The sequence below is a fragment of the Aptenodytes patagonicus genome, chromosome 5 (genome assembly GCF_965638725.1).
Source record: "Aptenodytes patagonicus chromosome 5, bAptPat1.pri.cur, whole genome shotgun sequence".
NCBI classification, from domain to species: domain Eukaryota; kingdom Metazoa; phylum Chordata; class Aves; order Sphenisciformes; family Spheniscidae; genus Aptenodytes; species Aptenodytes patagonicus.
In genome coordinates, this window is record NC_134953.1 from 46,922,846 (window position 1) to 46,937,477 (window position 14,632).

Below are 14,632 nucleotides of genomic sequence, written 5' to 3' on the forward strand. Positions count from 1 at the left end.
AATGCATTTAAAAGTCTTCATATTTGATTTTTAAACCAATTTGGGGAGATAATTTATGATTATAAAGTGGCAATATTATAAACAAATTGGTTTTATTTCTGGGGTTTTTTTTCCCAGCAAATTGCAAATCCTAATTCATCTTGCCTCTCAGTTTAGCACATTTCTCTGACATATACAGCATCTGGCTCACAGTGAAAGCCCCTGGGAGTCATTCCCATGCATCTGATGACAAAGTCATTTTTTAAATTATTTTTTAACAGCGCAATATAATCTGGTAGTTCAAGTATTTGTTCAATTCCATTTTTGATAGCTACAATTTGAAATTTTGTAAGAACAAAAAGTATTCCAAATGAACCATTTATCTTTTTATATTCAAGTTACTTAAAATTATTCAATTTTTTTTCCTGTCTTTTATTTAACAATTTCTAATGACAGCTTAACGTTGCAAAGTTCAGTTACAAAACAGAGCTTTATGTGGCTTGGATTGTAAATTATTAAATTAATAGAGCTCATTCTCAAATAAGGTATCATCTAAACAGTAAGAAGAGCAAAAATGAGCTGCATATCATCATTTATCATGTCATACAATAAGAAACAAACATCCAGCAAAAGAGGGCAGTAATATTCAGTGAATCCTTCTGCTTCCTTAAAAGTTGTCAAAACTAGTTCATGTGGGGTTCTACCTACTATTGGGGAAAAAAAAAATCTGTATTAGCTTATATTCCACTACGTATAGAATTGTGACTTAATTTCCATGTGCAGCTGCTAAGAAACTTCCCAGAGTGGCAGAGCCGAATTTCACTTCAGGGGTGCAAATATTCCTGATGAGAAGTGAGGAATTTACTAATTTTTCCCACTGAACCACAGCTACAGATAAAATGAATGAAAATAATCAGGGGAAAAGATGCATTTGCTGGAAAGATTTTGTTGCTTTGAAAACTATGCGTAAAGGCTGTACGTGCCTTGCAAGGAAGACATGCGATGGGCTTTGCAAAGCCTCAATCTCCCTTCCACAGAAATGCCATCTCAGAATAATCATTATTATTAGAACAATAGCATTTGCCTTGGATTTTCAGGAGTCAGTGCAAAAATGCACCAGTGCCAGGGGACAACATTTTCCCTGCTGCTGCTCCGTCTCCCCTTCTTTTAGTGGCATTACTGAAGCATGTCAGTCATGGATTGCTGTATCTCCTCCCAATACTGTCCTGAAACCTTGCCTTAGGGAAACAGTAAACTGACCTCAGCAAAGAGATGTGAATTCGATATATATTCTCTAGATAACCTAGAACTGCATATCTAGATAATATGCAGTTAAACCTGAAATAGAAACAGGAACAAACAGCTTTCAGGGAATCACCTTCTCCAGAAATTTCAGCCAATGTAAAAATGTTGAGGTTGAGGAAGCTACTCTGTTCCACAGACTGCTTTCATCTGGACCAAAAGGTACTTAAAATAACTCTCACAGAAGTAAAAATAATACTGATTTTTTGCAAAGATAGTTAATATGCTAAAAAAAAGAGAGCACTTCTTAGCTGATGCATCAAATCTCCACCTGCTGGTGAATCCTGCCACAGCAAACTTTTATTTTTAAGACGAAATCCCATTCCAACATATAATCAGTTCTTTGTTATAGACAATCCCAAAACAACAAGTGGAGAAGGACAGCCTTCAGAAAAACAGCACTATCATACCTCCCTGATCTTCCATCATCTTGGAAAGCTGAAGAATCCTTTCATTTATACTGCAGCTATCAGGCGCACAAGTCACCTTCCCCAGCCAAAAACAGGCTTACAGAGCTCACATTGCACCATACGTAGGGCAGGGTGGCAGGTGAAGCATGCTGACTGTTTTTTCAGCTGCAAAAAGTGCTGCTTCCCAAGGTGAAGCGTCCTCTGCCAAGGCTGAAGTTCTGCCCTGTTGCTCAGTTTGTACATTGGTTATTGATAATAATTGAAAACTTTAAGCAATATCAGCTACCTATATCCCCAGGGCCCTCCAAATCATAGCATAGTTAGCTTTGTATTATCATTTTAGGGGTAATTCTCTAGCTGCACACAGTTCAGTTTTCCCCTTAACGTTGCTGGTTCTACACCCTAGAAACATTTTCTGGATTTACATTTTCCTGTGCACCCTATTAAAACATAACATCTCACTTGCCTAGTGTTTTCAGTAAAGTCTTATTATCTAACAGCATCAATAAGAGGTTTGTAAGATGGAATAAAATCAGTGTAAAATGGACATACAAAATCTAGGAAGCCAGACCCTTGATCTATGACATTGTGCATACCATGTATCCCTTTCTATACCCTGTTCTGCTGGACATTACCAGTGTTTCATAATTAGTCAATTTGGCTCATACACCTCGTAATGCAGGAACAAAACATCCCCCTTTCACACTTGATAAGACTGGGCAACAGTTACAAGACTTGCACGTAGCCACAGCCTGCAGTGACCTATGGTTCACGCAGGAACAGGCTCCCAATAGCCATCCTCTGCTTCAAGCATATGGCCAAGGCTGGTAGTTTTTTCATGCATATGCATGTAAATATATAAATATATAATATATGCCTTTTTCTATGCCAGAAGAATCATGCGATTACAGACTTTCGTGCACCATTCCCTAAAACATCTAGGATGACCTACTGCTGATGTATACAAATTATTCACTAACCACAATACAATTCTTCTGGGCCAAAAATAAGATTTTGTTTAAACTGGACCAAACCCACTTTCTGTAAAGTCACCGACTTGCCATTTAAACACAATCAGCATCGAACCACAAAAGATATTTTTATTGAAACAGCAATGGATTTTTTTCCTTTCGGTGTTTAATGCTGACATCAAGGGCGAAAGTGCGAGCAATGGGAAGACTGCCACAAGCCCCCAGCACCACGCCGTAGAGAATTACACAACTGTGTTACATCGTACTTGTTTCATAATACATTTTCCACACACAACGAAGATTAAAAATAGTAGTAGAGTGTACTGATTAAAAAAAAAAAAATCTATGACAAAAAGGTAAAGCACCCGCAAATGGCAAAATCTGCGCAGCATTTGAAGGAAATGAGCAAAGATTTGTTTACAAAGCAACTACAGAGCACTGGGGGGTATTTTAAAGCAAAAGCACTGGGGAAAAGTCACTGGTCATTTCAAAATAAGATGCCTAATAACAGGATTTGGTCTCATCAGAAACACAAATATATGGAAATAAAACTAAGTATGCTCAGTATTCATTTCTCCCTGCTGTGCATGTTTATTTGCAACACAAGTGCTCTGCAGCGAGCCCCCTTTCGCACATATGGAGAAACAAGTCCTCCAACCACTTGTTTAATGAACATATTAAAATTACCTTATTAATAATCTAAACCCATGTTCCCAAGAGCCCTCAATGCTGTGTCAGACAGAGGGGGGAACCCAAACATCAGTAGGGGTATCGTGCCTGGTGCCCATTTATTTCTTTCTGCCGGGTGACAGTTTTCATCGCACTTTCTCAGTCAGAAAAGTGCGTTTCCTCCCGCGGGCGCGGGGCGACGCCGGCGACAGAGCCCCACGGCGGCCAGGTGCAAGGCGCAGTGACGAGCTGCGTTTTGGAAACATGACTTAGAAAAGGGGCAGTTGGGGGGGGCAGGAAACGGGGAGGGGGGGAGGAATTTCAGCACCTCTTCGGACCCCACGCACCCGTGTCGTTCGGCACGGTGACCTGCCGCGGAGCACCGTGAGGCCCGGGGCGGCCGGGGGAGGCTCCCCGCCGCCCTGCCCTGAAGAGACGCCGGCGGCGCCGAGCGGGATAGGATGAGCCCGGGCGCTGAGGAGCTTGGCTGAGGCACGACAGCAGCGCCGCCGCACGTCCACCGCCACCTCAGCGCCCCCGCCGCAGCGTGACGGCGCCCGGGGGCGGGCGGTCCCGGCCCGCGGCAGGTGGGAACGAGCGGCGGCGGGGCGGGCCGGCGCACAGCGGCGCGAAATCCCCCATTTCGTGATAGTTTCCGGCGGGCGGGCGGAGAGGGGGTGACTCATTCGCGGCACCAGGGATAAATAGACCGGCGCCTACCTAGGAGCGGCACTGGGTTCTCGGCGCCGAGCACCCGTAGAGCCTGGAACGCAGCGAGAGCCCCGCCACAGCTCCACCGGGTCATGATCCTGCCCTGCGCCCTGGTGGCCGCTCTCCTGGCTGCCAGCCACGCAGGTGAGTCCCGTCCCCTCCCCTCCCCTCCCCTCATGGGGGCAGGAGCGGGTCCGGCCGCGGGTGAATCGTGATTCAAACCATGGAGGGGGTTTTCTTTTTTTCTTTTCAGCTGTAGATGGATTTAATGATTTTTTTTTAAAATGTTCTATATTCTTTTGTGATTGCTTGACTATTTGGTGTATGGTAGAAAGGATGTCAGGCTTCTATTGGCCTGTGTGAGACAATCCAACCCTTCTGAGGTGCTTTACTGCTGTAAGGAAACACACAACAAATTCCTATACTTTTGTTAATAACTATTACCAGTAGTAGTCTAAAGTGAATGGATGTTCATTCTCTTGTCTTCCTGATAAGCATTAAACTTCATGGCATTGTCTACCTCCATCTGAAAAATTAGCTTAGTGAGATGAGAATACCAGTGTAGCCATATAAGATGCTAATTAGAGCATTTGGTTTCATTCCAGCCAACCCTTGCTGCTCAAACCCATGTCAGAACAGAGGAGTATGCATGACAATAGGATTTGATCGGTATGAATGTGACTGTACAAGGACAGGATATTATGGGGAAAACTGTACAACACGTAAGTATCTTAAGTCTCTTTTCATGGAAATGAAGTTTGAGAATTCAGTTTCAGGATTGCAGGGTTTTCTGAATAGCAATTTACAATAATCTCTTCATCGATGCTCACAGCGGAATTCTTCACGTGGCTGAGGCTAACATTGAAACCTTCGCCAAATACTGTCCACTATATCCTCACCCACTTCAAAGGAGCCTGGAATATCATCAACAACATTCCCTTCTTACGAGATGTTATTATGAGATATGTATTAACATGTAAGTATGAGTTCTGTTTTAGTTCTCTTAACTGGCAGAAGTTATTCATAGGACTCCAGAATATTGTACTTGATTGGTCCATGTATAAAGTTAGCAAGCTAAAATGCACTAAGGTAAAAACATTCTAACTAAAACTTAAGATTTTGACATGACTGCAGACTTGTATGAAGCATGCTTTGAAATGGAAATGAATTTTACTCTAATATCTAATAGAATCCAGGACTTTGCTAGCATAGGCTTTGCACCAAATTGCTCATGTTAATAGTTGGATCCAGCTGATAATCCAGGACCCAGTCCTGTTATTCAGTAACTGTAATCCCATTTAACATCAGTAACTGATATGTGTGGAATTTGTCAATGCAACTGCTGCCAAAATATATGGAAGAGATCTGGCCTTGTGATTTACTTTTTGAGACTAGAATGTACAGTTTAAAAAAAAAAAGGCAAAATAACCACAACAATACTCTTTCCTTTTCCAGCAAGATCACATTTGATTGACAGCCCACCAATTTACAATAATGATTATAGTTACAAAAGCTGGGAAGCTTATTCCAATCTTTCCTATTACACAAGAAACCTTCCACCGGTAGGACTTGACTGTCCAACACCAATGGGTGTTAAAGGTAAGGAATAAACCAGATGTGTAATGTTCACTTCTAGGAATTTCTGCTTATCTTAGAAAATACAATGAGACCTGCTTGTCTATAACCTTTTTTCAGTGTAGTTGACTTTAAGAATAGTCATGTTGTTGGATACACTGTGTAAAGACCTAAAACATAACTATTCTGGTTCTTGTTATTGAGTTACATGCTAAAAACGGGGAATTTAAAAGTTTCTAATAAAATCAAGAAAGTAAGCATAGAAAGCAGAAAACTCCCCTTATTTGTATGCTGCTCCCCTTCAATAATACATTGAAAGTCTTAGACTTCTTGTTGTTAGGAACAAAATTAAGTATTGCATAAACATAGTTGTCCTGAATATCTCACTATTTCTTTCTCTCGCAGGTAGGAAAGAGCTCCCAGATTCAAAGGTGATTGTGGAGAAGTTTTTGCTAAGGAAAAAATTTATTCCTGACCCACAAGGCACAAATATGATGTTCACATTCTTTGCCCAACACTTCACTCATCAGTTCTTCAAGACAGACCACAAGAAAGGACCTGGCTTCACTAAAGCTCTCGGTCATGGGGTACGATCATAGCTCTGTAACTTGAATGCAGCACTTAGCTCTTAGGAGCTACTGAGCAGCTAGAATGGTATCTTACAGGTTGTCAGGGTACACACACTGGTGCATGTGCTGTGCGACAGTGTTTGGCACAAACTGATGGGCTTACCCCTTCTGTAACTTCTCCTTAGGCAAAACTCCAGCACTCAATAGCATCTCTTTCTGGGTCAGAACTGCTTGTGCAAAGTATCTGGTTCTGTTTAAAATATCTGCACAGTGATCTGTATGACTCTTTTATTCCTCCCAAGAATCTGTTTTCACCTAAAGCATGTTAGATAAGTTCTGGATACTCACTGGTTCTGGACTTTTTCTGTTGGTTGCAAAGAGCTGTATCTAGCACTGTAAAGTATTTTATGTGCTGCTAATTGAAGAGACTTAGTTTAAAAAAAACTTCAAAAGCAGACTTGGATTTAGGATCTCTATCTACAAAACAGGCAGCCTTTGGACAAAGAGTTCTTCAATATAAGTGTAGTGTGTATGTCTAAACCAGAAAGCTATAAAATCTTTGTGTATATACAAAGAGCTGTCTGCATAATAGAAAGCTGCTGACACTGAACAGAGTCCTCTTAAATTGCCAGTCAATTTAAAAACTTGCTCTTACGCAGAGATTGCTCCAGTTGCCAGGGAATAATTTGGCTTCATCTGAAATATCAGTGCATGATACTTATAAGGTAACAATGTAATTAAAAGGTAAACATCTAAGGGATGAGCTCCTATTGGCATCCATAGAAGTGGGACCTATCCTAAAATAGCAAAAGATGTGGCTTGGCTTTATGTTCCAAATGCTTTATTTTATAGGTTGACTTGAACCATATTTATGGAGAGACTCTGGAGAGACAACTTAAACTGAGACTTCTAAAGGATGGAAAGCTAAAATACCAGGTATGTCTTACCTCAAAACTTATGCCTTCTTACTGGATGACATATATTTCCTAAAACTAGCACTCTGTGCATAGTGTAGTTGATCTAAAGTGTAAGCTTAAAGTCAGTACTAACAGAATCAACACAGCTTAACTCAAGCATCATAGCTTACAACTTTTATTTTGTTCTTTCTCCCTCCCCCTGGCAGATGATTGACGGAGAAATGTATCCACCAACAGTGAAGGACACTCAGGCAGAGATGATCTACCCTCCTCACATACCTGAACACTTGCAGTTTTCTGTTGGGCAGGAGGTGTTTGGTTTGGTCCCAGGCTTGATGATGTATGCTACAATATGGCTGAGGGAACACAACCGGGTCTGTGACATCCTGAAACAGGAGCATCCAGAGTGGGATGATGAGCAGCTGTTCCAAACTACTAGACTCATATTGATAGGTGAGTGTCACTTTTGCAACTTACATGCAACTCTGACCTTCTCTTGAGCATGGCACTTCTACCCGTTATCTACTGCAGCTGCAGTAGGTGTAGTAAGAGGAAAAGCTATTACTTAAATTGGTGTGTGAGGGCATACATCTGAGCTCTCCTGACCTGTCACTGGGATTGTATTAAGATATGGCTTCCTCCCAGCTATGTTAAAGACAAACTGAAGAAAACTAAGCTAAGGGATACTTAATTCCCTTATCTAAGGGAAACAGAACTCAAAGCAGTGAGAAGGCAGGAAGCTAAGGTTCATTTCTCAGAGAGAAAGCGTGTGAGGCTAGATGACATCAGACTCTCAGATCTTGTGGGTTTTTTCCCCTGGGGTTGGGTCAGTTCAGGTATGCTTAAGAAAGGCTGTGATTAATCTAAACCTCGGGAAGCTATGTAAAATGTAATTCTAAATACTTCTCCTGTCTAATTATCTGTTCAGTGGTATTTTGTTTTGTGTAAATGATGATGTACACTAAGCTTGGAAAGACCTTGCCCAAACTGAAACAGTAAACCAAGACAATTTTATTAAGCAGCTCAGAAGCTGAGAGCTGCTTTCAGATACCAACTTTCTTCATTATCCCCTACCTCTATCCTAGAGAGTATTGTATTAACTGAACATGATGTAGATACTGATGTGTGCTGTCCTGTGGAACATACAAGGAAGTATATCTTGGGGGGGAGGGGGGAAAGCAGGCTACAGAAAACACTTCTCTACTATAGCCAAAAGCTCTTGGGATCTTAAGTACTGTTCCACCCCTTACTCTTAGTCACATAAAATACACAAATCACTTTCTATAAGAGATAACAGAATGTTGAAGTGTTGGTTATCCTGATCACTGTAGTGTGGTGTGTTTTTTTTTTTTTAAGAACAGTTCAGAAATGGCATTTTGTCTCAGAGTAGGGTAATCAGCTGAAGTTTCTCAGGGAACCAGTACCAATATTCTCTTCTGTTTCACTGACCAACAGGAGAGACAATCAAGATCGTTATTGAGGACTATGTACAACACTTGAGTGGCTACCACTTCAAACTCAAGTTTGATCCTGAGCTGCTGTTCAACCAGCAATTTCAATACCAGAACCGAATTGCAGCTGAGTTCAATACTCTTTACCACTGGCACCCACTTCTGCCTGACACTTTCCAGATACATGACCAGGAGTACACTTTCCAGCAGTTCCTCTACAACAACTCTATAATGCTGGAACATGGACTTTCCCATATGGTGAAATCTTTCTCCAAGCAAAGTGCTGGCAGGGTAGGTACTTTCACAAGTCACCTGTAAACCAACAGAGACCTAAACTGGGGGTGGGACAAGATGGTAGAATAATGCTATCCAAAACTAATCATGTACTATAAAGGCACAACTTCCTTGTGACTCTTATCAGGAGATCTTGCTACTTTTCATCTTTATTAAATAGGTTGCTGGTGGAAAAAATGTTCCTGCTGCAGTACAGAAAGTAGCAAAGGCTTCAATTGACCAAAGCAGACAAATGCGATACCAGTCCTTGAATGAGTACAGGAAACGCTTCATGTTGAAACCATTCAAATCATTTGAAGAACTTACAGGTAACAGTTTTCATCCTTTCTAACAAACAAGAGCCCTTTTCCTAAAATGGCTAACAGAGTCCTGAAATGCTATTACTGGACTTGAACAGGATAGTGTTGCAATAAAAATAGGATTTTTTCCACTTATGGGTTTTTACTCATCAATAACTACAGGAGAAAAAGAAATGGCAGCTGAACTGGAAGAGCTTTATGGAGACATTGATGCTATGGAGCTGTACCCAGGCCTTCTTGTAGAAAAGCCACGACCAGGTGCCATCTTTGGTGAAACAATGGTGGAGATTGGAGCACCATTCTCTCTGAAAGGACTGATGGGAAATGCTATCTGCTCCCCTGAGTACTGGAAGCCTAGCACCTTTGGTGGAAAAGTGGGCTTTGAAATAATCAATACTGCCTCCTTACAGAAGCTCATCTGCAACAATGTGAAAGGGTGTCCTTTCACTGCTTTCCACATCTTAAATCCTGAACCCACAGAGGCAACTATTAATGTTAGTACCTCAAAAACAGCAATAGAAGATATCAATCCCACACTACTACTGAAAGAGCGATCTGCTGAGTTGTAAAAATCCATCTATTTATTTAATTAACTCTATAATTTATTCTATTTATGGCTTAAAGTGTTTAAAAACAAAAAAAAACTTGAGCATCTTCATTGTGGGGGTTGCCCTAGATTCCTTACTCAGGTAAGGCTTCCACTTGCAAAAGGGATTTTCTGTGTTGGAGCTCTACAGTAGTGAATCCCTTGTTTAAATTCTTCTGTAACAGAACTATGTATTCCAAAGTGGACAAAGGTTCCAACTTTTTTTAATGTTGTTTTAATACTTGACAAAGGGTGTTGGTGGGGTTTTTTGTCTTTTCACTTGATAGGTCACATAACACTACAAAAGCAAGTTATTGCCTCACAACTTAAACTTGTAAACAGGCCATTGAACTAAAAGTACAAGAAAAAGTTGACTTAATGAAAACTGCCAGAAAAGGTTATGAATTCAGTATGAGCACTCCAAGATTAACAAAAAATACATGTACTTGAGACTCACTTATTTACATAAAGTCAGAAAATGCATTGCATTTATTGTTGATACTACCTCTCCCTCATTGCAAATAAGGCACTTTGTATAGTAACTTTAGATGTTTGTTTTCATGTGTAAATCTACTTTCATGTGGCATTATACTTTTTTAATTTAATTATTTAAAGAAAATCGAACTTCTCTTGGGTCCTACTCTTTTTTTTTTTTTTTTGAAGCATATGTCACAGAAGTCTTATTTGTGTAAGAGGATGATAAGGTACTGAGCTTAGAAATAACTGACTCTCAGGCTGCAATACAAGGCTGCTTGTATTTTGATACAGATGTTTTTATTGTGCAAGTTCGGGGAGGTCTTAAACATAGTCCAAAGTATTGGTATTCTCTTCATAGCTGTAGTTCTCTAGTCTACTTGATAATATAATTTTAATCTCTGTCACCTTAAGGACAAATGGACAGTATAGCTTTAGTTAAAGATGTGACTATAGTATAGCTTTGTGTACCCAAAACATGGAGATTATTGGGGAATAGTAAAAACTGAGAAGCTGTGTAAACATACACAGTAGAGAAATGAATACAGAATAGATCTAGCAAAACTTCAAGGCACCAAGACTTGAAGGTAGCTTATGGCTATGTATACAAGCCATACTTGTGACTTAGTTCTATTTATTGTGTGGGAAGGAGGGATAATGTTTTGTTTATAAGTTATAAACAGAGGCATTTTAAGTAAGTGGCTTAAGCTTAATTAAAATTGGCTAGTACAAAATCTCCTAGATATATTTGTCTTGATCCAGAACTAAAATATCTAGTCTCATCTGGGCACATAAGAAGTTACACAGGATCTTGTACCAGCACTTCAAACTTTGCATATAAGGGTATCTTTTTTTAATTTCTAGAGATGAAATGTAGAAGATGATCTTCCCATAAAAACAACTGGGGAACTGTAGGTAAAAAGAAAAAGTCACTTCAGACTGGAATAGAGCAGCAACCTGGTATTCTGTGCCCCTGCTCAAAATTCTTTAACTACTTGAGTAAAAGGACTTGAGTTTTATATTTTGTCTGACTCTCTCAAATATTTGTAGAGGCTCGTGCATTGTAATGGCTATGGCAGTAGTATAGTTTGACTGTGACTTCTGGTTCTGTTGATTTGTTTAGAGACACCAATTACCTTATGCTGTGTAAGTTTAACTGTTAGCGTGAATAGCTGAATCAAGATCTCCTATAGCAATCAATACCAGTGACTGATTTGAGGTGGTCTTTGGTATGAATGCTTTGGGAGAAAGAAGGGCATTTGTTTTCATTTTTCTATTTGAAGTATGAAGAAGGGAAAAACTTCAATAACCTTGTATTAAAAGGTGGTCAGTACTGTATAGGCTAATAAGTGAAAACTGCTTGGACACTTGTTAAACATGTATTTGTCATTCAGATCCATCTTTGGAACACACTTCTGCAGAGCACCCTTCTGCCATTAACAAGGAAAAGTGTTTGTTTGGCTTAAAGTCTAAAGGGAGACAAGTCTGGACAGATCTAGTTATTTTAGGGTAGGTAAAGAGGAATTCCTCAGACCATGTCATTTGAGTTAAGTTACAAGCTGCTTCAGAAAGGAATGATGTTCACTGTGCATTTTGTACTCTGCAGCCACGTATCAACAGTCACTTATCTGTGACCCAACCTGCTGGGTTTGGCTGGGTTCAAGTTGCTCATGATAAATGTGTATGTTTGAGATTTATTTATTTAAACTCTGTGAATTGTTTTTCACTTTATTTTTGTAGGACAAGAATGTTTTTAAAATGCAATTGTTTATATAAATAAATTGAAAACATTATCTGTATGGGCTCATTTGCTTGTGCCTTCTTTCAGCAATATTTAGTATGAAACAATTCTTTCATCTTAATTGCCACTCACAATCAAATGGAGAATTCCAGCATTAAATTCTGTCATATCTGCCTGTAACTAAATTATCCAAATATGGTTATTTTTTCCCTCTGGTCACCAGTGAAAAGGGATTTTACTATAACATCCCTAGAGAAGCAAGCTGCTATTTGCCATAATAATTCTTATTATAATAATTCTCTCTCAGGTGTTTTAGAGGGAAAGTACAATATTGGAGTTGCATGTGTTCCTCTCCTAAAGAGCACCTCCCACGCCACCTACTCTCTTCCCTACATTTTGATCTCTGATAAGAAATGAGGGGAAGCTATGAAGGAGACAACCAAGGCGATCATGCACCTTGTGCTGCCTCAGTCAACTCCTACCACCTCCATGCAGTCACTGACCAAATGTCACCTCCAGCACCCTTCTGTGCTCAGCCCCCTACTATCATCCCACTGTTGACTGTCTCTAATTCTCCTCCATCCCCATATTGGTGCCCTGTCCTCTCACAGCCTCTTCCTAGTGACCAACCCCATAGCAACAGTTCTTTACCCAGTGTCACCTTCCTTCCAACCACCCAAAATCCTCTTTGGTCTAAGCTTATCCCAGTGACCCACGGTGCTATATTCCCAATGACCCTCCAGCACTGGGAATATGGCAGTCCTCTTGCCTCTGCTCGGTAGCTCCTTTCCATCTCCACCAGTGTGCAGTTCCCTTATATTCCTATTGTACCCAGGCACCTAAACACCTCCAGCAACTCTCGTCAACTTAAAACTCATTCCTCATTGCTTCAGTGACCATCTTCAGCCCCAAAAATGCAATGTCCTGAGGACCCTTCCAAGAGCATCTCTCCAGTCCCTCTCCTGGCTGCATGCAGAGGCTGTGGGTGAATGGACGCACGTGCAGACCATGTATGAGCAATGTGTTGGTTTTATTTCTTTAATAACCAGTCAACTCATTCGCTCTACAAGTTAAATTATTTCTGACAGGTTTCTGTTTTGAGGGGAAGTCAAGCAAGGGAGTGAGCGAAGAGGAGGCTGGTCACTTCAGTGGGAGGAGGATGGGCTCAGCTGCTGCCGCCGGGATGGCGAGGTGCTGTGCGGGGAGGCGCGGCAGCAAGAAGGCAGCAGCAAGGTCATCCACGGAAAAGGTGTTTTGGATGACTGCTGCCTTAATTAGGGAAGGGCCAGGCCAGATGGATTCGGTGCATGATGGATGAGATAGCTTGATCGTGGAGGAGCTCCTCCTTTGCTCTGAGCAGGGGCATGTCCTGATGATACAAAAGGCAAGAATGTTCCTCAGAGGAAACCTGCCCTGTGAAATACTTGCTCTCCAGCCTGGGTTGAGGTAACTGTTTCACCCAAGGCAATGCAGTAAAGGAGGGGGCTTAGCATTTAAGTCATACCCTTGCAGGGAAGTCCATCAGGGAGCATGAGAGCTCCGTGCTTTGGGAGCAGGTCACCATACACCATCACCTTTACCAAGGGCTTTTGCCGTACGTCATTTGCTCGCTTGCCGACTGCGTAAGAGGTCTTTATGGGTGCTGAGTCGGAGCCCCACGGGCATCTGAACAGGTTTATTACTTCTGATACACTCACTGGAGGTGCACTGACCTTTACGCTGGAGCACTAATGCTCCCAAGGCAGCCACTTTACCCAGATTTCAGGAGACATTTCTATCACAAATGGCTTCTGCTTTGCAAGAAAATACCCCTTCAGCTTTCGGCATCAATCCAGAGAAGTCAACAGGTAGTTTGACCAAGCTGCATAGGAAGGAGAGAGGGAACCCAGGTAGAGGGGAACGGACACATCACTTGTTCCTTGCCTGTTCACAGCTACTGAAATAGGTAAATAGCTCTGGAAAAGCTTATTGCAAAGGTGATATTTCCTTTGGAAGACCAGAAAGGAAAAAACCTGCAAGTTGTAAGAATATATATATATATATATATATATATGACAGAAAGGAGCAGGCTGTAGCTATATGCTCTAAATATGGAAAAGGAGGTGAATGGAGAGATCCTAACCTTTTTGCTAAAAGGCATGAAAAGAGCCACACAAGGCAGAAATGCAGCAGCATTACAAAGAAACATCATATGGAAAAAACTCTCCTTGGAAAGAGCTGAGTGCTCCTCTTCCTTTAATCTGGAGTCTCAGTTTGGAAATAACATTATACTGAGAGGCAACATGATTGGTTTCAAATTGTACTTTTTTTCCTCTGATACTTATTTTTTAAAATTAGTATAAAATCTCCTGTGACTCCTGTGCTTACTCACTCTGTAAGTCCAGATAATTTCATTAATATTGGCAAGAGACTGAACACAACCAAAAAAAAAACCCCAACCACTACATTCCTCCTCTGCCGTTCAGGAGTAAGACAAACAGAAAGTAGATGTCAAGAAAGTGAGAAGGAAAAAGGTAGCACAAGAAATTCACAAATTTTCCTTTCTGGGTTTTTCTTGGCTGAAAATCCTGAGACTGCACTGAAAATCTCAGCATTCACTTACAGCCATGCTAAAGCTTGAGAAACCAGACAGTCAGAGGTGGCCTGGGCAAGTTGGGAACTGAGCACGATCAGTAGAGAGAGAA

General features: G+C 41.0%; 1 protein-coding gene across 1 annotated transcript; it reads left to right on the plus strand.

The window, feature by feature from the left end:
• Positions 1 to 4,073: 4,073 nt before the first annotated feature.
• PTGS2 (prostaglandin-endoperoxide synthase 2) lies at positions 4,074 to 12,000 on the plus strand. Its single transcript, XM_076339550.1, has 10 exons — positions 4,074 to 4,186; positions 4,648 to 4,764; positions 4,875 to 5,018; positions 5,498 to 5,641; positions 6,023 to 6,204; positions 7,039 to 7,122; positions 7,310 to 7,556; positions 8,559 to 8,845; positions 9,009 to 9,156; positions 9,310 to 12,000. The coding sequence occupies exons 1-10, from the start codon at positions 4,135 to 4,137 to the stop codon at positions 9,714 to 9,716; spliced, it is 1,812 nt and encodes a 603-aa protein (XP_076195665.1). The 5' UTR covers positions 4,074 to 4,134; the 3' UTR covers positions 9,717 to 12,000.
• The last annotated feature ends 2,632 nt before the right edge of the window (positions 12,001 to 14,632 follow it).